Source organism: Xenopus tropicalis, chromosome 3 (assembly GCF_000004195.4).
Source record: "Xenopus tropicalis strain Nigerian chromosome 3, UCB_Xtro_10.0, whole genome shotgun sequence".
Classification (NCBI taxonomy): domain Eukaryota; kingdom Metazoa; phylum Chordata; class Amphibia; order Anura; family Pipidae; genus Xenopus; species Xenopus tropicalis.
In genome coordinates this window covers 99,479,207-99,506,856 of record NC_030679.2, presented here as the reverse complement: position 1 = coordinate 99,506,856, position 27,650 = coordinate 99,479,207, and the positions used below count along the sequence as shown (strand labels likewise).

Here is a 27,650-nt window from a genome sequence, read left to right as displayed (position 1 = left end):
TCTATAAATACAAATACTTGAAATGCGATGCAAAACTATGCAGTGTTTTATCAACCTTATATCCTTGGAAACTACTTAGGTGATTACATTTCACTTTCAAATGGTTTATGAGCGTCTCTTGTCATTTTTAGGCTCTGCATGAATTGAGTGCAATATTCAAGTCTCTAATCAAACTTTAGAAAGGCAAATAAAGTGTTGTTTTGGTTTTCAGAGCTAGACAAAAATTGTTTAATGCCTTTGGTGATGATCATACATTACCAAGAGAGTCAGTTGTAAACATAGCTGCCAGCATTTTCATAGGGGCATCTTATTGCATTAGATGGGCTGTTGGCCCTGGTGATCTGCTGTTGCAGTTAAGAAATCTTTGGGGGGAACAACACTGCTTTGGAAAGTTTATGTCCCCTCAAATGCCCTGGGGCATAGACATAAACTGGTAAAAGAAAGAAAGCAGATAAGCTACAAGTAAAGATTATCCAGGTTGGGTATGTTTTCTCGGAAAAGGGTATTTGGGATGGGACATAATCATTCTTGAATCTTTAAAAATAAATTAAAGGTCATTATGGAATTATAGCAGGGGAATTTTTTATACAGAAATGACCAAACCTCTTTACACTGCTGAAAAGGCATTTTTACCTGAAGCAAAGCAAATAGTTGTATATGTGTGGGAAGTCCTCTAACTCTGGTCCATTTCTGGCACTCATGCTGGCTGAAGCTGAGGTGGGGGGCCCATCACTAGTGCAGAAAGGGCAATTTAAAGTAAAGTAAAATTTTTGGATTAAAAACTGTAAAATATGGAGATTAAAACAGAGATGACTTTTTTGGTGCAAGGATTTCCTTTGCCTTATGACAGAAGCTCCCATGCTCTAACTGATTTTGTGTTCTCTGTTGTATTCTTATGCTGTTCCACTAAGGCTACAAATAGACCAACTGGCGGGAGCACAACTTTACAACATGCCCAGAAGGAACACTGGAATTTTAAACCTTTTTGCTCTTATAGTGTGTGCAAAACTCAGATATGTCACACAAAGTACTCATGGAAGCATACAAGGCTTCTGCCATGGGAGCTGGAACATTGGGGGTCCACATCTCCTCATAGCCAGAAATAAACTGTATTGCCAATAAAATAAACATCTTTACTTTAAGCCCCCACCTGAAACTCGGCCAAGGAGCGTGGGTGATTTCTTCTTCTACTGGTTCTGCAAGAAAATGTCAGGGAGCACACTGTGATTAAAGGTAAAAAAATGACGGCAGAGTTGGAGCTGAGATTAGGGGCACAGTTACCTTGGGTGCTGGAACACCTTGGGCTGGTGATAAAACACAGCAACTTCATACATAAATATTGACCTTTGGCTAAACGTGCCTGTCACACACAAAAAAAATCATAGAATATATATTTTTTATCTTGGAGCTGGTTGTGGTTAACTATTGTACAGATAATGAACTACAAGTCCTCTCATTGCTATTATTGCAACACAACAAAAACATATAACTTTCCCTGAAATAATCTAAGCTACATTGCTACATCCCCATTCACCTATCTAACGAGTACGTTTGTTTGCCTTTTGGCTCATAACAATGCAGAGCAGCTAGTAAGTTGCTAAGGGAGCTGTCATAAACATTTCATTAATACTGCTAATGTGGAAACTGTTTCGCACACAGCTTTAAACTCAGGATCAATGTTATGGATAACAGTAGTGTACCTTAAGGACAGTTAAATGGTAAGTTTATCTTAATTTAGCAATTTAGCAAGTAGCATTGATATGATCTTTATGCCTTGTTCATAGTGAAAATGCATGTTAATGTTGTTTAAATATCCATATACCTAGTGCTTCAGAAATTACAAGTAATTTCAAATGTTGTTACAGTAACTCCTCTTTCCTTAGGAGACAACAGCCAACCACAGGCTGATCATGCTGAACTTAAACAGCAATGAGATTCATCAGCAATAGGTAGGGAGACCCAGCAGGGTATTAACATCTAGGACACTGTTTTTTACCACCTTTTTTATACACTGAATAAATCATCAGACCATTGTACTCCAAGCAAATGTTACAGTACTAGAGACCATGAGACTTGTCACCTTTAGCTAAGGTAATACATGGGAGATGTTTTGGGCTATTTTATATGTTAACATACAGATTGGCATGTCTGCTTTATACAGGTATGGGACCTGTTATCCAGAATGTTTGGGACCAGGGGTTTTCCAAATAAGGGGTCTTTCTGTAATTTGGAACTCCATACCCTATGTCTACTAGAAAACCATTAAATAAAACCAATAGGATTGTTCTGCCTCCAATAAGGATTAATTATATCCTAGTTGGGATCAAGTACAAGGTACTGTTTTATTATTACAGAGAAAAAGGAAATCATTACTAAATATTTGAATTATTTGATTAAAATGAAGTCTATTGGAGATCACACTCCCATAATTCAGAACTCGTTGATTAAAGGTTTCCGGATAATGGATTCCATACCTGAACCATATACCATTCATTCTCCAGTTTCAATGCAAACAGTAATATTATATATTCAGGAATACCTATACACCAAGCTGGGTTAGTGTCAGTGTTTGTAAAGCATCCAAACATCATTGTGCTGCCTTGTTGTTCCTATATACTAACATGATCTATGGAACTCATATTATATGATTATATTTGAATCATATTTATAAAGTTTAGCAGTCATTTATATTCCTTTATTATTACATTTATTATTTAATCGATATATATGATGTCTTTTTTTTTTGCTGAAACTCCTTAATGGATGAAATCCTAGACTCCAAAAAGAAAAGCAAAAAAGCAATAACAACTGGGGATACAATAAGGATTTATATTATCTTGGCATGTTCTTACAGAAAGTCTCCAAAACAATGTAGGATGAGCTGTAATCCATCTGCAGAATGTGCTCTTTGCTCTGCCATGGCATTTCCAGCATTTTTCCACAGTGTAATAATGAACTGATACGATTACATACAAAAGTCAGGTATCTCCAAATAAATCGAGCCTTACTAACTTGAAATGTTAGGTGTCAGGCTGAGATCTAAGTAGCATTATATATATGGCTATTAATAGACATATAAAGCCACCCCAAATCTCTGTATTGCTTCCAGATTGTTCAACATTAGCCAGAGCTTAACAATGAAACTGTAGTTTATTGGTGCCAGAATGCGAAAGTAAGCACTGAAAGGCCAAATAACCAACAATAATTGTATTGCTTTATTTTATGGTAATATGAAATTAAATGTATTTGTCTGTGGATATGAAACATGATGGCATTTCTCATGTATTTTACTTGCAAATTAATAATAGGGAGAAAAATTTGTTTGTAATTTAATGTGGTTCTCCAAAATTAGTTTAATACACGCTTCTTGCAACTTGCGGCACTTAGGGGTATATTTATCATGGTATATAAAAAGTGGAGTGAAGCATTACCGGTGATGTTGCCCAGGGCAACCAATTAGCAATTAGATTTCAACAATTAAAAGCATCACGCCTGACGCGTTTCGTGCGCAAGCGCACTTAGTCATAGGAGTGCAATTGCGCACGAAACGCGGCAGGCGTGATGCTTTTAATTGCAAAAATAAAGTCAATCTTTTAAAGTGATCTTTTAAACTCCTATCGTCTGGTGCATTTGGAGTCATCTTTTTAGTGTATGGCTATTAACCACAAATTTCATATATGAGTTGCAAAAGTGATATTTATGCAGTAGTTTTTTAGTTCATTTTCTATTAGAAAATATTTATGAACCAACAACAATTTTTTTTATATTGTAGCTCTCAGAAAGTTTAAAATGGAAACCTCCAAGAACTCCTCAGATGCAGGCTCAGTAAACCAAGAACAGGATAAAGTACATTTCTTGTGCAAAGTTGCAGCTGAATCTTTCAAAAATGATGATATTCAGACAGCACTGAGAAAGTTCAAAAAGGCATATATGCTATCCTGTAAAGTGTCTGACAAAAAATTCCAAAATATATGTTTATTTAATCTTGGGGCAGCCTACATTTGTGTTGGAAAACTAAAGAAAGCCCTAAAGTGTCTTCTTAAATCAACAACGGAGGGTGGAGCACAAGACAGAAATGGAGATCTGTTTTTCAACTTAGCTGTCACCTATGATGAAATGAAAGAGTATGGCAAAGCAGTGAAATTTTATGAAAAATCCATCAATGTATATGGGCTGGATGAAATAAATAACATTTCAGATGCACTGATCAAACTTGGTTACTGCTTTGTCAGTCTTGGGGACCTTCCCTCAGCAGCACATTCATTTAGGCTTGCGGGTCATTCATATCAAAAGATTGATTACAAGGAAGATGCTGCAATGGCCATGAGAGAGGCAGCAAATTATATGATAAAGAGTAAAACCTTTTCAAAGACTGAAGTTCTCCAGACCTTGGATTCTTGTTTAGTGTTGTGTGAAAGACTGTCAGACAAGCAGCTACTGGGTAAGTCTAATTATTCAGCGATTCACAATATGATATTGGTGTGTGATATACATGGTAAGTTATTTAAGGTTCTCTGCTTTTTTAAACACAGGAGTCAGGTGTCATTTATGGCTGGCTACATGTTACATTGTTTTGCAAAATAAGATTGGTGCTTCCAGAAAAGATGTTTGTAAAATGCTAAACAGAAATAATAATAATCTCCCAAGTGTATAGCTAAAAGAAAAAACTGATACAACTCCTTTTGGTTTCCTGGTTCTACAGTCCATCAAAAACAGGAATGGACAGGAATATGAATATGACTGAACCCAAAAAGAAGTGCTTTACACATTTACGCTAAAAATATATTTATAGGTAAAGTTATGTGATCTGTTTTACAGACCTGCGGTTTTCTGGAAAAATGGGTCTTTTTTTATATTTACAAAAAAAATAATTGAAACATATAATAAACCTAATTGGATTGTTTTGCCTCAAATAAAGGATTAATTATGTTTTGGTTAGGATCACGTTCAATGTACTTTTTTATTATTACAGAGAAAAAAAAACATTTTTATAATTTTAGAAATTAGAATTATTTGATTATGATGGCCTTCCTATAATTCAGAGCTTTCTGGATAACAATTTCCTGAATAATGAATCCAATAGCTGTACTGCATTGAGTGTAATGGTAAATGATAATTACATTTTTCATATTTTGAGGTTTCTTGTCAGGCTAACACATTTATTGCCCAACTACAGATTTGCAAGTCAATTGTGCAAAGAAAAATGTGATCTTACAGAGATTTATCAAAGTTACATTTTTATCCCATTTAACTTGTTGAAGTTAGGGATTTATAAACAGTCATTTATGACTTCAAGAGTGCAAATTTCAGTCCTAGATACAAATGCTCATGTTTTTTATTCATAATAACATTTGCATCAGTTTTAGTGCTTTTGGCTGCGTTCGTCAATGACCCTTCGAAACGATAAACTTAATAGCCTTTATGGCAAGTTTACAATTAGTAAAATCATGTTATATTGATCCCTACGTAAAGGTGGAAAGATTTATGAATCTGGTATTTTTTTAACAAGTAACTATAATAACCACTGGGAAAAATAAAACCAAAAACCATCTTTTTTTAGATCTGGCCCTAAACCCAAACTTTTCCTAAAAAATTAACCCACCAGCCAAATTCACTCAGTAAAACAGCATGGCTGTGTATAAGTATTTGTGTATGTGTACGCTATTGCAGCTTTTGTTTGTGTTATGCTTTAGGGACACTTTATAACCACCTGGGCCTGCATTATGCTGAGACAGAGTGCTTCAGCCAATCCAGAAAGTGTTTCTCAGAAAGTATGAATCTGTGCAGAGGTACACAATTCTCTGTGAGAAAAATGGCTGTCTTACTGCAAAACCTAGGAGCAGTGGACAATGCTCTTCACCAATATGAAAAATCTCTTGGGTGCCATGCAGAAGCTGCAGATATGTATGGTAAGGTATTCAAATCATATTCATTATGTGTATTATTTAAAATATAGGAACATACTGGATTCTGGATCAACTTTGACTAAGAGCTATTTTCAATAAACATATACATATTTGTAGATAGTTGGCCTTTGGGCCTCAGGTTTGGGGCCACAATGCTATGATGAGCAGCTGAAGAAGCAGGTCAATTGTTTACCAGCTTTAAAACAACCCCCCCATTGTTTGAAATGATGCCTCTTTGTATCTTGCCTTGGACTCTCCAGGTGAGGAAGGCATTGACTTGCATCATAATAAAAACTTTTCTATATTTGTTCCCCTAGTGATAAAGAATAAATTCTGTGTATGCATATTTCCCAATAGCCTCAACCCCCCCCCCCCCCCCAACGTGAATGATTTCTGTTCTCAAGCTAGCCTGAACTGCAATGTTTGAATCTATACAGCAAGGGTTAACCACAGATTCATGCACCCCCTTCAGTGGTCAGTGTAGTCTCAAGGTACCCTTGCTTTCTTGGTTACATCTCAAGAGCGGGTCTTATTAGCTACTATGTACTGTGTTATTGTTTTCCAGCTGGAAAACAACCCCCCTGAAACTCCCTTTTCTTTACCAAGGACTCCCAAGAACTCCCTATACTTCCTTCTGCAGAGCTTTGGTATAATGTGCTTGTGTAAAGGGTATACAAACCCTCCCAATCATTTAGCTGATTATTCTGAGCAGAAACCATGCTAATCTGCAGCAGGGTTGATACTACCAGAACAGCATTGTGGTGTATTGATGAGCTGTAATTCTATGTTCTGATGTATGTACCCAGCTTTGTGACTTATATATTCTTTTTTATTTAGGAACTTTGGGTGAAAGAAATGCACAAGGACAGTGTCTGTGCAACTTGGCCTTTGCCTACAGCCAACTGAGAAAGTACAAGATGGCGGAGTTCTATTACCTGCAGGCAATGAATGCATTTGTGGATTCAGGTAAAAGCCAAAGCAATAGCCAGAAGGTGCACTTCTGCATTTAATACATTAATAATTTAATTATTACATGTTGAAATTAGCTTAGTCTAGCAGGAAGCTATTAGTTCACTTTATGCGCGTAAGTCCTTATCCTCCATAGTTATCCTCTATGTACATTGATTTATTTAGCAACATCATCATTGGTTGTACTGTAAAAACCATGGGGTAAAAATGTACAAATAAAAATATAATACATGAACATCCAAAGGGTAAAACATATTTCACATTCATTTACTTATATCCACAGTCATTTATTCTTCTTATATTTTTATTTTTTATTCTGAGGCAGTCGTTAACTTTAGGTTGCCATACATAGATTGACATGCTGAAGTTTTAGTCAATATAAACCTGACAATCACTGTATGTATTGGCTTATTAGGAGGCAGTCTCATTAAACTATTCTCTCATCCCGCCAAATCACAGTCTGTCCAACAAGAAAATGCTGTAGGACAGGGATCCACATTTCCCATTTCCTTTTTAGGTCTATTTAATTGGGCCGATGAGCAGATCAGTGGTATGCAGTTGGTCACCAACTTTGGTACATCTACAGGTATATGCTCTCTTATAGATTTGGAAACTTGGATCACTAGATAATTAGTAATTGGATTTATGCCACCTGGAACTAGTCCAAATTCCTTTATTTTTCACATTGTGGCATTCAGCACACTCTATCTCAGTGATCCCTAATCAGTGGCTTGTGAGCAACATGTTGCTCCCCACACCTTTTGATGTTGCTCCCAGTGGCCGCAAAGTAGGAGCCCATATTTACATTTCTGGCTTGGAGACAAGTGTTGGAAGCACAGAGACACAGTTTTACTCCAAGCAGAGCCTCCTGCTGGGTACCAGCCCACATGGGGCTAGGTTGGGGATCCCTGCTCTATCTGATGAAACAAGCAGTATGTTAATCCACACAGCCAGTGAAGGCACTTAAACAGTTTACATTCAACATAAAGCACACTTGAATTTATGTTGTCACAGCAAACTGCTCACCAAGTAACGCTAATAGCTCAGGTGTAGATATACCAGATTTGATATATCAGATTTGTGACAGTCAGTGTATTAAATAAAATGTAACTTTTAATACTATATCTAAAATAACATGTGCCTAAAAGAAAATTATTAAAAACAAAAGGAGGGTAGAGAGGACACTAATTGCTATCACCAAAGAGCATAGTGTACCAGGAGGCCACTTCTGGGAATCAGAACATGGTAACCAGCAATAGGCTAAAAACCATAATACACTCACAATCACCTTTAACACCTATAAGTGTCTCAAAGGTTGTTGATAAAGCTCAGGAGACTGAGTGAAACGTGCCTCGGGCGCTTTTAGCTGTGGGTAGAAGGGTGTTGATTGGGGACAAAGGGCTTAATCTGCGCTGAATATTGCTAGTTCAGGTATAGGACCCGTTATTCAGAATTCTCAGGACCATGGGTATCTTAAGATAAGGGGTCTTTCTGTAATTTGGATCTTCATACCTTAAGTCTACTAAAAAATCAATAAAATATTGATTAAACTTAATAGGATTATTTTGCATCCAGTAAGGATTAATTATATCTTAGTTGGGATCAAATACAAAGCACTGTTTTATTTTTACAGAAAAAAGGAAATCAATTTAAAAAATCTGAATTATTTGATTAAAATGGAGTCTATGGGAGACAGGCTTTCCATAATTCAGAGCTTACTGGATATTGGGTTTCCGGATAAGGGATCCCTTACCTGTACACCATTGTAATAGGAGGAAGGTGTTTGTAAGAATCAGTGATCTGATTTGCACATCATACCTCCTTTGAGACACTAATATCAGTAAATATTGTCCTTTTATATCTTTTACCTTAATCCACCATTATGTGGTGGTCTGAGTGTTCCCTCAGAGATCACCTGACAGGAAATAATGCAGCTCTAACTGTAACAGGAAGAAGTGTGGGAGTAAAATTTGTATGGAGTGGACTGTGAATCCTATGATCCCAGGGGCAGCGCTTAATTATAGTGGCAATTTTCTATTCTACTACTAAAATAGTGTATTTTTATGAACATGGTTTATTTAGATCATATATGTCAAACACAAGGCCCGGGGGCCAAATCCGGCCCACCTGGCTGTGTTATGTGGCCCTTGGTGAATGTGTCTGACCATCCAGCCTGATCAATTTCCATTTTCCTCACATAGTAACTAAGACTAAGGGGTATATTTATAATGCTGTGTGGAGTGAAGCATTACCAGTAATGTTGCCCAAGGCATCCAATCAGTAATCAGATTTCAACAGTAGCAAAGCATCTATTGGCTGCTATGAGCAACATCACCGGTAATGTCTTACTCCACTTTTTACACATTGTGATAAATATACCCCTTAGTATCTTACTAAGTATATATTAATTAAAAATTTGGCCCGCGACTTAGCCTGTGTTTTAGATTTTGATTGAGTTTGACACCCCTGATTTAGATGAAGCAGGGTTTTATGCAATATATTACATAATATTACTCAATATATTGCCGTTTTATGCAATATATTTTTACAAAGACCTACATTGTTCGTGGATATAGTTTTCCTTTAATATTGATTCTGCATTGCCACTTCTGATGAGAATTTTATTTTCGGGAAGTTAATATTCCCACCATTGCACACTATGAAGTGCCTCCTAAATTAGCTACTCTGTTTGCCCCACTCAATATCATTGGTATACATCCTCATTCTACACTTGAGGGCCTTATTAGTGGAACGTACCTATTGCTTAGAACAACCCCTACAGATTAATAAATAGTCTACATCAGTGCTGTCCAACTGGCGGCCCGCGACCCCCCTCTGTGTGGCCCTCCACCTGTGTGGCTGCTTTGATGGTTTACCCTTGTGTAAACTTTAAATGGTTTCAGTACTGAGATTAACTGCCCCCCCCTGCATGGTTCACACTTCAGATTCAGGCTGTAATCCTCCTGTATTGTTTAAAAATGTAATCCCCTGTGTTGTTCACACCTTTTAATCTATGCATTGTTCACCCCCTGCAGTGTTCACACCTCAGGCTCAGGCTGTAATCACCCACATTGTTTGTCTATTCACACCTCAGACATTGTAGTGCCTGGACTATGCTGTCTGTGTGTAGGCAGCATAGGGTAGGCAGAGTATGGCACATAGGCAGCATAGGGCAGGGAGGGTATTGCACAAACAGGCAGCATAGAACAGGGAGGGTATTGAACACACAGGCAGCATAGGGCAGGGAGAGTATGGCACACACAGGCAGGGTAGGGCAGAGTATGGCACACAGGCAGCATATGGCAGACACAGGCATCATAGGGCAGGCAGAGTATGGTACACACAGGCAGCATCGGGCAGGCAGAGTATGACACACACAGGCAGCATATGGCAGACACAGGCATCATAGGGCAGGCAGAGTATGGCACACACAAGTAGGTGCCTGTGAGAGGTGAACCTGGCAGGGGTTTGTTCTGGGAGTTTGTTAGCAGTTGGAAATAGCCATTAAATAATCCCTATGGTGTGTAATTATATGCTGGGGGTTGCTGTGCTATCCACAGGGGAGGAGGAGGCATATGGGTTTTAGGGTATGTCTTAATATGACATAATATAATTCTTTCACATATGAATGATGGTTGATATCCCTGCAGTGAGGACCAAGCATTTGGGTTTTTGCTGCACTACCACCATTGTGATAAAATGGGCGTGGCTTGAAGTGGGTGTGGTTTAAAAGGGGGGAGTAGTCAAAACTGGCTTCCATTAGCGGCCCTCCACCATGTATGCGCGAGAAATTCCGGCCCTCGGCACCACAGAAGTTGGACAGCACTGGTCTACATAATGGGAGTGGCAGTTCACATAATCTTGCATCTAATTGTTCTCCTTGTTATACTGCTTCGAAAAGACCTAGAAATGTTAATATATTTGCCTTCTATGGCGCACATTATCAGCGTCTTCAATTATAGATTGTATTCAGCACACTGTCAAAATGTGTTCTTGACATTTAAATAACTTTTTCTTTATGAAAAAGTTACTTTTTCCAGTATCTGCAACATAAATGAATATCAATATGGCAGATCACCAGCCAGCATGAAATATTTGCAGACATCAAAATGACCACATGACTGTGAAAATGACCAGGTTCCAAAGGCACATGCCATATGTTTTGACCAGTCAAGCGTTAGTAATAATAGATATTGCTCTTTGTTGTCAAGGAGAACATCTAAAGCTGCCTTATTTTCACAGCAGTCTATGTGGAGTAAAATATATGTATGGTATAACTAAACAAAATTCATAATATTTAACTTGGTTCTAGCTGTTCTTGATATTTGACACAAAAGCAGGACTTGTGACCCACTACAGGTAGCGGAACTATAAAACCTGTCAGTCCCTAGCAACCAAACTTTAGAACCTGGTTACAGATAAAATTATTATAAGAGAATGGAAATCATGTAGGACAAACTGCAATTAGTAAAGGCCAGGAAGAGACTGGGAGTGGGGACTCATGAAATGTTTACAAAAGAGATGGTTCAATGATTCAAACTACACGGGAAGCAATAAGACTAAACCTTGAAACTTGGGCAATGTTTCTCTCATTTGTGTTTTCTTATGTTCTGTCCCTTCCTACACCATTCTACTCCATCCTTTTTTCTTTTCAACCCTTCTTTTCTTTTCTCTTCTAAATTTTTTGATCTCCCCATTTTATTAGCTTCTCTCCTCTTGCTTCCTGCCTTGAATGGTGCATTCAGTCTTAAGTAGAGGAAGCACATATAATTAACTATAGGCAAATGCAAAACAGAAGGATCATAATAAAAATATATAATTTGACAATGCTAAGACTATTATATACTCCTGCAGTCCATGCAGAGGAGGATATTTTTAAGGTCTAATAAAAGTCCTGCCTTGGCAGAGACTAGGGGCAAATGCTATGGTGTTATATATCCCAGATGACTATAGCTAGTGAAGCCTCTTGTTTCCCATTGTTTGCTCTAAACTTCACAGGGTGGGGAAACAGAGTAGCTTTTCATTTTTAGAAAAGTGTTATTAAGTGCCAGAACTCTTTGAATTGGAATAATCAGTTGCCTATTGAGGGGAGGAGTTTAACATCATTCTGCAAAGTGTAAGTTTAGGTGATCTGCAACAATAATGGTATAGGTGGAGGGCTTTGGACTATGACCAATGTCGATCTACTGTACTAAATAGCTTATAATAGGTCACAGCAATGTATATATATATATATATATATATATATATATATATATAAATAAACTGTAACTGTTTTAAGTCTGAGTAAACTTTAGAGAACATTTCATCATCCTAACACCATTCACCTTTTTGACAGGCGATCTGCTGAAACAGTGTCAAGTCAGTGAGGGATTGGGAGCCACGTATTTTTGCCTAGGTAACCAAGATCAGGCCATATTCTACTACAAACAAGCTCTTACTCTGTTTGGAAAGTCAAAGGTAATTTCTGTTTGCACAACCTATTTGTTTTGCATTGCAAACAATAAAGTGTGTGTGAGAATGCATGTATCTAGAGAGCACTGGAGGAAAGTGTGTGAAATCTTTAATGAGAAAATACATACAAGACTTAAGCTGGCCATACACACACTGATACTATCGTACGAAACCTTGTTTCGTACGATATTCGGTGCGTGTATGGCATGTCGGCGAGTCGACCGATATCGCAGGAAGCTGCTGATATCGGACGACTCGCCGATCGGCCAGGTTAGAAAATTTTGATCGGGCGCCATAGAAGGCGCCTGACCAAAATCTGCCATCAGGGCTGAATCGGCAGAAGGAGGTAGAAATCCTATTGTTTCTACCTCCTTATCTGCTGTTTCAGCCCTACTGTGTGTGGCGGATCTGACGATGTTTCGTGCGACCGATGGTCGCACGAAACATCGTCAGATCGCCACGTGTATGGCCAGCTTTAGCTAGGAATCTTCACCATTCACATTAATTAATGAGTATTCACATATTTTTATATTCCTGTTTTTTTCGTTTTTTTTTTTTTTTTTAAAGTGTTAACAATAATATGTAAGGGGTTATTTTGGAAACTAAATCACAATTATTTCCGATCAATGCATTTCCCCCCCAAAGTTCTAGCATTGTTGAGAGCATGGTGAACACTTATTAGTATGTTCTTTTCAGTGAATAGCATGCAAGTTGCTAAAAATGTCAGAGTATTTTAGATTGTAAGCTCTTTTGAACAGGCCCTCGATCCCATTTTTATTCTTAAACCCTTGTTTGTTAAATTTTTAAAAGACCCCTGTTTGTTATAAAGTAAACTTATGAGAAACTTGTTGATGGTATATAAATAATTGTGTAGATGAGTAGAGATGGCACCACTTCAGGCGTTAGTGATGTCATGCAATTCTCTTGGCTCAAGTCAGTAGTGGCTATTGACTCTACTGATTAGCCACAGAACTATGTCCAGTCTGGAAGTAATTCCATGTAATTCTCATGCATGAACATGTAACTCATATGTGTCTTTAATTAAAAAGAGGAGGAAGCTGATTTCACTACTACAGAGGTACAATAAATATATAATTCCCCTACACCAGAAGCAAACACAGTTAAAAGTCTTCACATACATGAGGGCTCAAGTGGTAACACATTTTTGTTTTCACCAGCACTGATGTTTCCCTCACCACCTCTGTCCTTTGCATAGAGCACACTTTTCGTTTTCGTTTTACCCCAGGTTTTTTAACTCTTATACTCCAATTCCCTCACTTTTGCCTTTTGTGCTGTGTAAAATACAGATGACAAAAGTGAAACAATATTATTGGTCCAGTGCTGCTATTTCCAACTCTGCATCAAGGCAATCTCAGCTGAACTGAAAGTTTTATTTCCACAGTGATAGGATTATTAAAACGCAAAATTAAACTGTTATGAAGATTTGATATCCCTCAGTACCCAAGCTTTGTCCACAATAGATTTGTATATTTTACCATCTTATCTGGATAATAACAGGCCTAGTGTGGTGGGAATTCTTTTATGCAGAAACAATCCTCATTGTCATTTCAGATAAATCATATTTAATAGGATTGTTATGAATTAAAAGCATCAGCATGCTATCAGTGTCTGCTGCATTGTCAAAGGATATGCCTAATCAGACAGTGGAGTATCTCAGCAGCACCACTTATGCTGGCACTCTGAGCTCAGGCTGAGAATGGGCTATCATGTCTTTGACAATAAAAAAAATGCATTTGCCATGACTTAGCAGTAGTGTGTTGGTTATTAATGGACCTTGCATTGCAGCGACTCACCGACTCGAAACGTTGGATCTTTTTCAATAAATACATTTTGTTTTTCTTAAAGTCCCCGTGTGTGGCACTGTGTTTCTTTATACATATATACCTATATCAGTAAAAGAGCCTATTGTGGCATATCTTTGGTATATATATAAGATGTATACAAATGTTGCAGTAGAAGCAGTGTCGGACTGGCCCACCAGGATACCAGGAAAACTCCCGGTGGGCCCAGGTGCCAGTGGGCCCTCTTGCTTCTGACTATTTGGCCAATTGCATGGTCATTCCCTATTTCTGTATTGGAAAAAGAGATGGAAGGATAGAGTAAAGAAACTTGGATAATAAAGAGGTTAAGGGAGGAGAGAAGGATGAATAGTTTAGAAAGTGGGCCTATGGTCCAAGCTTTTCTGGTGGGCCCCTGGCATCTCAGTCTGACTCTGAGTAGAAATCAGTAGGAGTATTCCTAGGCAATATGTATGCGTTTTTATTTTTTTTTTCAGTTTTTAGTCCGAATTTTTTAATTGTTTGTAGACCCATTTAAAATGAAGATCAGGAGTACAAAATCAATGCATTTGAGTCTTTTTTAATTGATTTTTTTTAATTATATCAAGTTGTTTTATTCTATTTTTTCCATAAATCAGCAGACATTCGAGTTTAGTAAAACTTTGAGTTTATTTAAATTGAAAAAACCTCTATAACTCCCAAATTCGAAAACTGATAAATAAGCCTTCCCATACTGTGATGGCTGCCATGACTGCACTTTTCATAAACATAGCCATGGCTCTAGACATTTCTTAGTCTGCTCTAGATTTTGCTGCTGTGGTAGAAAAGTATATTTTTTCCAGTTGTATTTATTACCTTTTTCTATAAATCTTCAGGCACTTTGGTTACTTCTGCTTTACTGCTACAGACTCACAGTTTATTTAAACCGATACAGTATGTCTGCTTACTCAAGCCAATGGACTGAATTAAATGGGTTTTACACCTTTAAATTAACTTTTGGTATGATGTAGACAATGATATTGTGAGATCATGTGCAATTCTTTTTCATGTTTTATTATTTGTGGTTTGTCAGTTATTCAGCTTTTTGTTCAGCAGCTCTCCATTTGGAGTAGCAGCAACTATCTGGTTTCTATGATCTGAATGGTGGGTAATGAAAGACTGAAATATGAATAGGAGAGGACCAGAATAGAAAGATAAGGAATAAAAAGTAACCATAATAATAAAATTGTAAGCTCAGAGAGTAATAGATTTGTAGCCCCCCCCCCCCCCATTTGAAAGCAGGAAAGACGTAGAAGACTAATAAATCAAAAACTATATAAAAAAATGATGACCAATTGCAAAGTTGCTAGGAATAGGACAGTCTGTAATGTATTAAAAGTTTACCCAAAAGGTAATCTACCCCTTTTAATGTGGTGGCACAATAGTTCAGCACCCTTCTGGTGGCCCTGATCACATGACAATATAGCACAGCTTTACACCTAACAAAAATCATAATATTCTAACCATGTCATTTCTCTGCCTACACTTTCTATTATAGAAGAGAGTTCTTTACATTCACATTTTTTTAGGCTATATCAGCAATTATGTTCCTAGTTAAATCAGCTTCCCCAACCTTAGCTGTAATACATTTCACAACTGTCACAATAAGGCACACTGCATACTATTCTCTTTGAGATTGAAGTTGCATGGAATAAAATTGTTTATTATGTAAGCCACCATAGATATCTTCTAGCTTTCAGAGAAGCCTGATTTTACTTGATTTCCCAGTAGTTAAGGAAATGTATTGCCTTTTACTGACTAAGCAGTAAGAGATGTTACAGTTCTCGTGTATGGCCAGAAAGTATAAAGCAATACATTATCTGCATCAAACAGAATGACAGCTCTTATTTATATGATACAATCATAAAGGAATTTTACTGGAGAGCCAGGCAATTACTGAACTAGTGATCTAGTCTCCCTGAGGCAGAAAAAGAAATATCTTAGTTAAAAGTCAGTTCACATTAGACAGAATTACCAATGCAAACTTATTAAAAAGGCAGAGCACAAACATCTTGAGTGTTAAGCCATGGAGCAATGAAAAACATTATCCAGGGCTCTCTTTACACTTCTCCATGCATTCCATTACCATCCTTCTGTATTTACTCAGTTTCTTGTGTGCATCTTATTTTATATGGCCTTAAAAATTTAGCAATATGAGTATTTTCATGTTCTGACCCTTTAATGAAAGTGCCTTGTGCCTGTAAATTATAGATGGCCTTGACATAAGATGTGTATTTTAAAGGATGATTGGTTAATTCACTATTTAGCCAATAACCTCAAAACCTTTAGGGCTAATATCTGGTATGAGTATCTGTGCAGTATCTGGGTAATGTAATAAAAGCTGCAAAATTTGCACCAAGTGTCTCGAGAGCAACATGTTGCCCCTCTATGTTTCTCCTAATAGCCTCAAAGTAGGTGCCCAATTAAAAATCAAATGATGTCATTTTCACCTAAGAAATATTTCCAAAATATGATTTATCACCCAAGATGTTATCAAACTTCTTATTTACTCTTGCATCAAATCATGCCTGGACTACTGTAGCTCTCTATTAAATGACCTTCCCCTCCAGAGACTGTCCCCACTCCAGTCCATAATGAGTACTGCTGCCAGGCTCATACACCTCTCCAACCGCTCATAGTCTGCCATGCCACTCTGCCAATCCCTGCACTGGCTTCTGCTACCATCCAGAATAAGATTCAAACTTATGACCCTAACAGTGAAAGCAGTTCATAACTCTGCCCCACCCTACATCTCTGAACTTATCTGTAGATACTCCCCAAACTACTTGTTACGCTCCTCTACTGACCTGCTCCTCAGTTGTTCTCTCTTTACCTTCTTCCTTTAAAATATCACTTAAAATGCATTTATTTAGAGAAGCTTACTCCCATAAATGCAATACCCTGTACTACATCTCTCATCTTGCATAATTCTAATCTTGCCCATCGTCACACCTTGTGTCCCAACCCCTTGTAAGCTGTTTTGGTCAGGGCTCTCTTCACATCTTGTATTGGTTATTGTTTGCTTTGTATGTGGTTCTGTCTGATGTATAAACCCACTTATTGTACAGCACTGCAGAATATGTTGACACTTTTTAAATACATGTTAATAATGATAATAAATTTCTTCCTTGGAGCTAAGTTTTTCACAGAAACACAGTTTTACCCCAAACAGAGCTTTCTGCAGTCCAGCAGTCCACATGGGGCTACCAAATAGCCGATCCTGGACCTTATTTGACATCCCCAAATAGTGTTTTTCATGCTTGTGTGGCTCATCAACACTTTTTACACCTGAGTCTGGCTCACAAGTAAAAAAAGTCTGGGGATCCCTGATCTATAACAACCAATCAGATATTTGCTTTTAAAGGGGTGACTGCTTAATGATTGAATACTATAGGTTATTAGCCACAATTTAATATCACATTCTTGTGCTAAATGCATTGGAGTCAATGGGCAGTTTAGCTCATGTTTTATTTCGTGCCAAATTCATTGGAGGGAATAGACGTTTTTTCTTGCATTTTTTGCAACAAACATATGGTAAGATTCTAGCCCAGATTGCTAAAAATTTTCTCCATTCACAAAAACTCAAGTGTTGCCATGAATCCAAACCAAGAGAAAACATTTGCTCATCCCTATTATTTGCCAGGTGATGATCTCGATAATACTTTTCAGGCATTAATTTATATAGCTCACGCTTTTAGACAGCAAAGTTTACCTACAATTGTTATCATAGAAATATATAAAAAGCAAACATGGTTCTTATTAAATGCAATCTGTTAAAAGGAACTTACATTTAATAGCATCTAAGGTCAAGGCAAAGTTAATACATTTTACATTTGCTCTTGTAAAATATTGTACTTGCTCGTAATCTAAGTAGCTTTTTGTGTCTTTATTTATTTTATTAATTATTTGCCTTTCCCCTGCTCTCAAAGTGTCAGTGACCTCAGCTGCCAGATGTAGACTGATTGTGAGTCTTGATTATTTTGTATCCTATTTCTCTTTCTGCTTTCCTTTCCCTTTCCTATTTATTTTTTACTCTGTCTGCAATCCACACCTGGCTGACAGACTTAGTGCTCCAAGGTAAATGATCATTGTTTAAACGTCTATTGCTGGGTATAGCACACTATCATACATATACAGTATGCAGGCTAAAGGTCCCCATACACGGGCTGATTCTAGCTGCCGATATCAGCAGCTAATCGGCCCGTGTATGAGGACTATTGACGGGCCTGCCCAACCGATATCTGGCCTGAAATCGGCCAACTGCCCCATTGCCACCAATATAATTTGATCGTTTGGCCCCAGGGCAAAACGATCGAATTAGCCTACACGCTCCCCGATATCGTCCACCTGTAGGTGGGGATATCGGGTGAAGATCCGCTCGCTTGGCGATCTCGCCAAGCGAGCCAATCATAACGTGTATGGGCACCTTAACACTGGCTGCCATCTTGGCCACTCCAGACCAAGTCAGCATCTTACCAACCCATGTATGAAGACACAATCCAATATCTGATATGGGATAGAACAGTAATCTACTGGGCAAATCTGATCAAGACCCAGTTATGATCTGATCACTTTGATTTGCCTCATCATGTTTGTGAACAAATCAGGCAACAATGCACTTGGCAGTCCCACCAATCAGGAGGGTATTTTCTGTGTATAGTTAGCTTCCTTGGAAAGCTACAGACAAAAGTATCTTTTAAACTACAGAAAGTCAGTGCTAAAGCCCAACGGCAGCTTACAATAAAATACCAATGCACACATCTTATTAAACACGTACTTATTAAATATGAGATTTGTTATTTTACAGGAAACCTCTGATATTCCCAGAGAGAGAATTTTGGCCAAACTTACAGATGCCATTGAGTATAAATTGGCAAAAGGACACCCAGTATCAGAGTGAAAACATATCTAGAACAATTCTAAATGTGAGTCAAAGTTTCTTATAACATTGTTGCTAAAAGAAGCTATAAATCAATTGTGATTCTTCTTCCCAGTACGTGTTTATACCATGCACATTATGTGAATCCAAATGGACATTTTTGAAGACATAATTATGGTGTTTTTAATGTTATATAATGGTCTATGAACTGTCAACTCTATTTTGACAATGTATTTGATGAATTGCCTTTTAGTATGATTAAACTCAAAGCCACTGAGCCATCATCAATATGCATTAGCCACAAGAACAGAAGTTTGTTCATATATTCATATATGCTGAAGATGTTTAGTATATCATGCAGTGCTACATTTTGCCAAGATCAAGATTCACAACAATGGTAAAAAAGGCTTTATGCTGTGCCAGGTTAAGCAGAGCAAACCATGCCCCATGTATTGACATTTGATCCAAAGCATTCTGTTAACTCATTTTCATACCTTAGAGCAGTAATGTTTTTGTAATTGTTTAAACAATCCCTGAGCCAATTCCTAGTGTAAGCTGGTTTCATAGATTTCTAAGACAATCCACAGCTCTGAGTCAGTGTGGTGCAACTCATGGCCTCATCCCCTTACCAGCAGGGACAGAGTTAAAGTAGATGATACCATACTAAGAAGAAGTACAGGTGACTATATTTTCTTACTCTCTTGTGGTCCTTTTATCCCAACAATTTTTCTTATATTTTATCTAAAATGTAATTTACTTTCTGTGGGTGATAAACAATAAAATTCAATATCTGTCTTTATATAATGAATGGTGTTGCACATCCAGCCAGGAGGCAGAAAGCAGGGCTTAAAGAGTGTTGTCAGAAAAAAAGTTGGCTTTACGCCCCCCTAAACTGGCACCCCTGGGAGGCTGACATTGCACACAGCTTTATCTGCAGTAATAAATTAACTCTTGAGACCAACCTTGCTTTAAATGTCTATCTTACATAATCAGAGCACATAATGGCTGGAGAGAAGTGGGATACTCAGATAGCTGTAACCCCCCCCCCCCGCCCCCCCATATTATCAACCCTCACAGTGTTAAAATTTTAGATTGTAAGCTCTAACAAGCAGGGACCACTTTACTTATTTTCTACTGTACAGCACTGCGTACATAAGTAGTGCTTTATAAATAAAAATATACATACATACATACATTGTATAAGCGAGTGTTGTATATGCGACAGCCTGGAGATTTGATATATACACCCTTTTATATTGGTGCTTTATAGTGTTAATAATAATATTTCAAATTTGTAATTATAAAAAATACAGTGTATAGACCACATTCTGTATGCTGGTCAGTATTAATGTAAATTGAGTTTATTTGATACATTTTACAAAGTAATAATTGGACAATCTGTTAATCTTATGGGTTTAGACCTCAGTAAAACTAAACATGAGTGCTGTTAAACATGGCGTGTCCTCACAGGATAAATATGACTAAATTCATCGATATAATCGATAAACCCTCAGACTGGCTAACACTGATTAAATGGATTCTTCTACCAACTCACACACCAACCCAAACCACTGCACAAGACTGCTACAGCATGCACCAAGGGTACAGTCTGTGAAAGGTCACATTATAAAATAGTTGGGCCAGTATTTAAAAGATTGACTGTGCTAGGCAGCAGAAGACTCCCACGCTGGCAGAAAAGTGTTAGATATGCCTGCAAGGGATTCACAGTTCTCTAAGGACAGATGTCTACAATATAGGTAGACATATGAAGGATCAAACAGATCAGTGCTGTCCAACTTCTGTGGCACCGAGGGCCGGAATTTTTCCGGCCTCCATGGTGGAGGGCCGATAATGGAAGCTAGTTTTGACCACTCCCCTTTTTAAAACCACACCCACTTGAAACCACACCCATGTTATCGCATGACCATAGCCATATTAATGGTGGTAGTACAGCAAAAATCTGCCATACTCTGCCTTCCCTACCCTGCCTGTGTGTGCCATACTCTGCCTTCCCTACCCTGCCTGTGTGTATGGCACACACAGGCAGCATAGGGCAGGCAGAGTATGGCACACACAGGCAGCCTACAGTGACACAATGCTGCCACTGCTCTTACAGTCTGCACAATAACTATATATTAAAAAACTTTTTAATTGCAGTACCACCTCAGTATATGTTCTTTTTATAGTGTGCAGGGTTTATTTTTGGGTTTCTACTGCTCCCACAATCTGAGGTGAGTCTGAGGTGTGAACAGGGGAACAATGTGGGTGATTACAGCCTGAGCCTGAGGTGTGAACAATGCAGGGGATGAACAATGCAGGGGATGAACAATGCAGGGATTAAAAGGTGTGAACAACACAGGGGATTACATTTTTAAACAATACAGAGGGATTACAGCCTGAATCTGAGGTGTTAACCATGCAGGGGGCCAGTATTGATACCATTTAAATCTTACACAAAGGTAAATTATCAAAGCAGCCAGACAGGTGGGGGGCCACACAGAGGGGGGTCCGCAGGCCGCCAGTTGGACAGCACTGAAATAGATGGAAGAACTGGAAATCCAGCCACATCTAGCCACTGGTTGGGGATCATTGGTCTATAATATATTGGTCTAAAATTTACCACTAAGGATCTGAAGAACATTGCACAACAACCCAGCAATTAACATTTCACAACCCCAACCCAATGTCAACATTTCTTTCCCTTCATGTCACATTGCAATGGCACATTTTTTACTTAGTTACACTGCACTTAAAACTAAGCCACTCATGTAAAAGACAATTGTATAAGCCATATAGTAACAGTTCAAGAATATATATGGTAGAGAATAAGTCAGTACTGTTGCTGGCCAACTGTTTCTGGATAATAGGCTGGTTTTAAAATGTACTATGAGTTATGTTTGTCCCTTTGGCCTTACATAGTACTAGTTAATGGCACATTCTCTACTTGGAGTAAGGTTCTCAGTGGGGTCCCTCAGGGTTCTGTACTGGGTCCACTTTTGTTTAATTTGTTCATAAATGACTTAGGGGAGGGTATTATGAGTAATGTATCAGTGTTTGCAGATGACACAAAACTCTGCAGACCAGTCAATTCTATCCAGGATGTGACATCCCTGCAGCAGGATCTTGACCAACTGGCAATCTGGGCAGCTAAGTGGCAGATGAGATTTAATGTGGATAAATGTAAGGTCATGCACCTGGGATGTAAAAATATGCAAGCCCCGTATAACCTTAATGGGACTGCACTAGGCAAATCCATAATGGAGAAGGATCTTGGAGTCCTTGTAGATAATAAACTTGGCTGTAGCAAGCAATGCCAGGCAGCAGCTGCAAGGGCAAACAAGGTTCTGAGCTGTATTAAAAGGGGTATAGATTCACGGGAGGAGGGGGTTATTCTTCCCCTTTACAGAGCACTGGTAAGGCCCCATCTAGAATATGCTGTTCAGTTTTGGTCTCCAGTGCTCAAACGGGACATTATTGAGCTAGAGAGGGTCCAGAGAAGGGCAACTAAGCTGGTAAAGGGTATGGAAAGTCTCAGTTATGAAGAAAGACTGGCCAAGTTGGGTCTGTTTACACTGGAGAAGAGGCGCTTAAGAGGTGACATGATAACTATGTATAAATATATAAGGGGATCATATAATAACCTTTCTAATGTTTTATTTACCAGTAGGTCCTTCCAACGGACACGAGGGCACCCACTCCGGTTAGAAGAAGGGAGGTTCCATTTAAATATTCGGAAAGGATTTTTTACAGTGAGAGCTGTGAAGTTGTGGAATTCCCTCCCTGAATCAGTCGTACTGGCTGATACATTATATAGCTTTAAGAAGGGGCTGGATGGATTCTTAGCAAGTGAGGGAATACACGGTTATGGGAGATAGCTCTTAGTACAAGTTGATACAGGGACTGGTCCGATTGCCATCTTGGAGTCAGGAAGGAATTTTTTCCCCTCTGAGGCAAATTAGAGAGGCTTCAGATGGGGTTTTTTGCCTTCCTCTGGATCAACTTGTAGTTAGGCAGGTTAGGTATAGGCATTATGGTTGAACTTGATGGACGTATGTCTTTTTTCAACCCAACTTACTATGTTACTACTATGTTACTATGTAGTTGCAGTTCACGAACTGCCAGAGGGCTGTATTCTGTACAAGTACTGCAAAAAATAATAGACACAGACATGTTTTCCCTGTTTTACGGAAATTTGCCAAGTAGAACAAAACAAAGAGCATATCCTACATCCTTTTTTGCATACATGCTGTTAGATGCAAATTACACAAATGCGTTGACATCCATCATTGGTTTTAGCATTAAAGTGCTTTAACTCTTTGAAGTGCAGAACAGAGCCCCTGGATTATGTAAATCACTGCATACACACACACACACCCATTGCAAGTACTCTACTCCTGATATAGTAATAATATTCCAATTACTAAATGATTTGCAAATAACATAAGAAAGAGAACAATGGCAAGCTCTAATTGTATTTAATGCAGACTGCCAAAAGTAAAATATAAACCTTGCTTTTCTATAGCAATCTCCTAGCAACTGTGTTAATGATGCCTACAAATCAGTCACCTCTCAATATCATGAATGCTGGTGAGTTACTGAAGAACCACCTCGACAATACATTTTGTTGAAATGGGAGGCTTGGAAATAACCCTGAGATTTACAATCCTCGGCTCCACAGCTCGCATTCCTAAGCCACAGAAGATCAACTGTGATTTAAAGTTTCACATCGGCCAGGAGTCTTTTTTAGTATAGAAGTGGTCTCAGTTCTCAGTTCAGTTTCCACTGTACAACTTGAAATCCAGGAGATTACAGAATACAAAACATAATCAGTTGTGTATTTGAAGTGATGAAATTGGAGTTTATGGAGTATCAAAAACTGCAGCTCTCCATAATGACCACTAGGTGTTACATTCAATTGTTTATTATTATTATTATTATTATTATTATTATTATTAACATTTATTTATAAAGCGCCAACATATTCCGCAGCGCTGTACAATAAGTGGGTTACATACATTGGACATACAGAGTAACATATAAAGCAATCAATAACCGATACAAGAGGTGAAGAGAGCCCTGCCCAAAAGAGCTTACAATCTACAAGGAGAAAGGGTTGAGACACAAGGTGTGGGAATGGGCATGACCAGAGTTGTGAGAGGTGGGGCACAGGGTATTGCTAAACTAGATTAGGGTAAGCCTCTCTAAATAAATGTGTTTTTAGGGATTTCTTGAAGGCAGAGAGATTGGGAGAAAGTCTGACAGTTTGTGGGAGCGAATTCCAGAGAAGGGGGGCAGCCCTTGCAAAGTCTTGAATGCGAGTGTGTGAGGAGGGAATGAGAGAGGAGTTGAGGAGCAGGTCAGTAGAGGAGCGTAACAAGCGGGTTGGATGGTACCTAGAGATGAGTTCAGAGATGTAGGGTTTATTTTTCGTTATTTGTTTATTTATTTTGTCATGGCACCTGAGACAGTCAAGTTGGTTGGTTATATCAGTCATTTAGCCAAATAGCCAAATGCAGTCATGTAACTCTCTGTAGATGATCAGATCAGGAGTAAAGTGGCATTTGCAGTCAAGTATTTATTTATTGCTATTTGTAAAATACAAAAGATGTTGCAGATGTTGCAGCAATAAGCATAACAATCTAACTAAGCATGGCAGCCAAATATCTCAACTTTTCAGACAGTATGGATTAGTAAAGTGCCCTAATTAATAAATCTATTCATCAAAAATATGAGGATAATGTAATAAAGGATCATACTCCAGGTCTAATAACACTCAGGTTATTGTTTCAAACAGCAGCTCTGTTTTGTTCTATTCCAAAAGGACATATATAATCCTTCAAGTTATAAAGCATTTAAAAACTCAGACACGGCTTAATTTACCAGAATACTGCATAGTGCTTCTATAGGCTGGAGAACTGATTACATTTGTACTTCAGCCTATAGAAGGACTAAGACATCCCCAACCCAGAGTATAAGTATCAGTAAGTAATGCTGGGTAAGGAGGGTAAGCGTGTTTATGAATGATAATATTCTTCTGTTCATTTTAGTAATGTGTCAGTCTAATTTCATATAAAGCACTGAAGAGAGAAAGACAGGTTTTATATAATATTATAGAGTCATAGAGCTGATACACACGTCTAACAGTACACTACCTCTAGGAAAAGTAAATAATTCAGCTCTGAACACATGCTAACTGCCTTCCCTTGTGTGCAGGCTCATAAACATGTTGCTCCCCCCAGGGCTGACTTGCTCCTAGCTTAAATGAACAGTCCAGCCTCAATAGCCAAGGGCAGGCAGCAGTACACGGTTGACTTGGCCAGGGCACAGAGCTTATTGATTTTCTTTTCACACAGCTGGTCTTCTCTTAAAAGAATATATAAGCTCTCTGTTGGGGGTTCATTAGATAAAGCTTACATTTCTACAGTGTTTTTCTTGCAGATTTAAATACAGGAGGACAGGTTCAGCAAAGCTACAAGGACAGAGTCGGACATTTAGCCTATGTAGCCTACACCCAAGGGGGAAGGAGGGCACTGTGTATTGTAGCCATAAGCCACTCTTAAGCGGATCCCTATATTGTTTCTGCATATGGCCTTCTGCTGCCTGTACCTACTGCTATGCAAAAGCTTTATTTATAAAGTTATCAAAGTGTAGTATGTCATTTTACAGATGACACTAATATTTGTGACAGAACTGACTTTGGAAACTAATGCATACTGAAATCATATATACCATGGATAATATACTAGCAATTTGAACAGGAAAACTAACAGTTTATGAATTCAAATATGTATGTAATAAACGTAAATAAAGGTTAATGGACGTGCTAGATGTACCAGCTGGCCCTGGCCTTACATCAGTTTCCATGTTTCTAACATAATTAATTGTGGGATTCTGCAAAACTCGCTTGTTTAGTTCTGGTGAGAAAAGCTAAGTACTTAGCAGTAGACTTAGAAATGACATTATTTAAAGAGCATCAAGTTCTAATGGGAACAAATTCCTATTTATGCTCTATGATCCCTAGGAGATAGTGTCACTATATAGTGCTGGGTGAAAAAAGCAACCTCCTCGCTGCATGTAGTCTGCATTTTACAAATATAGTTCTCAGTGTATATATTAATAAGTACTCGTCACCAGGCTACGAATCGTGCACAGTGGCATTTATTGTGGGTGTGAGTCAGAGCTTGAAATGGTCGTCTCTGCAGAACCACTGCTGCTGCTGCTGGCACAATTTTTCATTAGACCCGTGCTGTGACTTTTGTATATAATATAAATAGCATGACACACCCACACGCTATCTGCACTTATAGCTATGTACAATACAAGCTGTATGACAGAAGGAATATTATTGGGCTTCTTATAATATTGATTATATCTTGAAACCAAATATTCAGAAAGCTCTGAATTACGGAAAGGCCATCTCCCAGGACTCCATTTTAAACACTCTCCCAAAATATTTGTTTTAACTACTATTGTAAAATAACCACACAGCAAATTATTACCAGAAACCAGAAAAAAAGATTATTCCCAATACTAGTTAAAGATCCTCCACTTTACATGTCAAAATCTATAATAAAATGAAACAATATTTCTTCACATTGCTGCATTTAGTTCCCAGAAATAAGTTAGCCACAGGGACAAAAAGGAGTCATTTGTGTCTCTACCCATAATTCTGTTACAGATATAAGGGGGTCAATTGAAATCCCCTCTGACTACAGCTGTTTATACTACATCATTGTTACATTGTGACTCTCCCTCTCAGCCTAGCTGTTGGTGCCTGTGGTTCTTACCGTGAAACAATGGTTTACTACCATGAGGTACTAACTTTGTACATTAAAAATACATCTCAGCATTTGAAAAATACAAATTGGGACAAAAAAAGAAATGCTGCTCGTAGCTCGTCAATTTATTTTTACCCACCTTTGACAAAATTTATCAGGTTATATAAAGTTTGAACACATTTCTTGGGGGGGGGGGTTGTGGTCTTGTTTTAATGAAGGTGAAATTGCCCTTTAAGATGCAAGTCCCCCCCAAGAGACCTGTCTATCCTATTGCAATTGTATCTAAGTGCAGGTGTTGAGTATTCTGGGATCTCTGCCAAAAGCCTACTTTTCTAATTAAGTTTGAGAAACTTTGTATCTTTTTTGACGTTCAGTGCAGGAGATCAAAGAAAAATGAGGGACTTTTCAGGAAGAATCTATACTGAGGCCTTCGTCCACCTCAGGCATCTCACCATCTGACAGATCCACCTCCTGCTATGGAGGAGACCAGAAACTGAATTTATTTTCTCTCCCCTTTTATACAATAGGGAATCAGGAACCAATGTTATACTCCGGGCCAACAGGGAATACTTCACTCCCATAGTACATTGGTTACTGACTCGGGACATCATGACCAGAAGGAGAATGTTAACCATTTTGTTCCCCCTCAGTTCCTAATGTAAAGGCTAAAGTCTCTCAATTATGGTTTTAAGGCTAGGTGCTAGGTGAGAAGCATGAAGCACATAAATAACTTCTATTCTAGGCTTATTATTATTATCATGAAGAAGGACTTTTCTGTTCTTTTGGGCCCTTCCCTCCCTAAATTGGGCAGATTTTCATTTTGTTG

At 38.2% G+C, this 27,650-nt stretch overlaps 1 protein-coding gene across 1 annotated transcript in view; it reads left to right on the top strand.

The window, feature by feature from the left end:
• The first annotated feature begins 1,637 nt into the window (after positions 1-1,637).
• Positions 1,638-27,650, top strand: part of LOC100493773 (tetratricopeptide repeat protein 24) — a 36,644-nt gene continuing 10,631 nt past the window's right edge. Inside the window, exons 1-6 of the mRNA XM_031899171.1 lie at positions 1,638-1,718; positions 3,773-4,441; positions 5,694-5,909; positions 6,744-6,872; positions 12,214-12,335; positions 18,975-19,092. Of these exons, the coding sequence (XP_031755031.1) occupies positions 3,790-4,441; positions 5,694-5,909; positions 6,744-6,872; positions 12,214-12,335; positions 18,975-19,067 (1,212 nt within the window). The 5' untranslated portion in view covers positions 1,638-1,718; positions 3,773-3,789 and the 3' untranslated portion in view covers positions 19,068-19,092. The remainder of the gene's footprint in view (positions 1,719-3,772; positions 4,442-5,693; positions 5,910-6,743; positions 6,873-12,213; positions 12,336-18,974; positions 19,093-27,650) is intronic.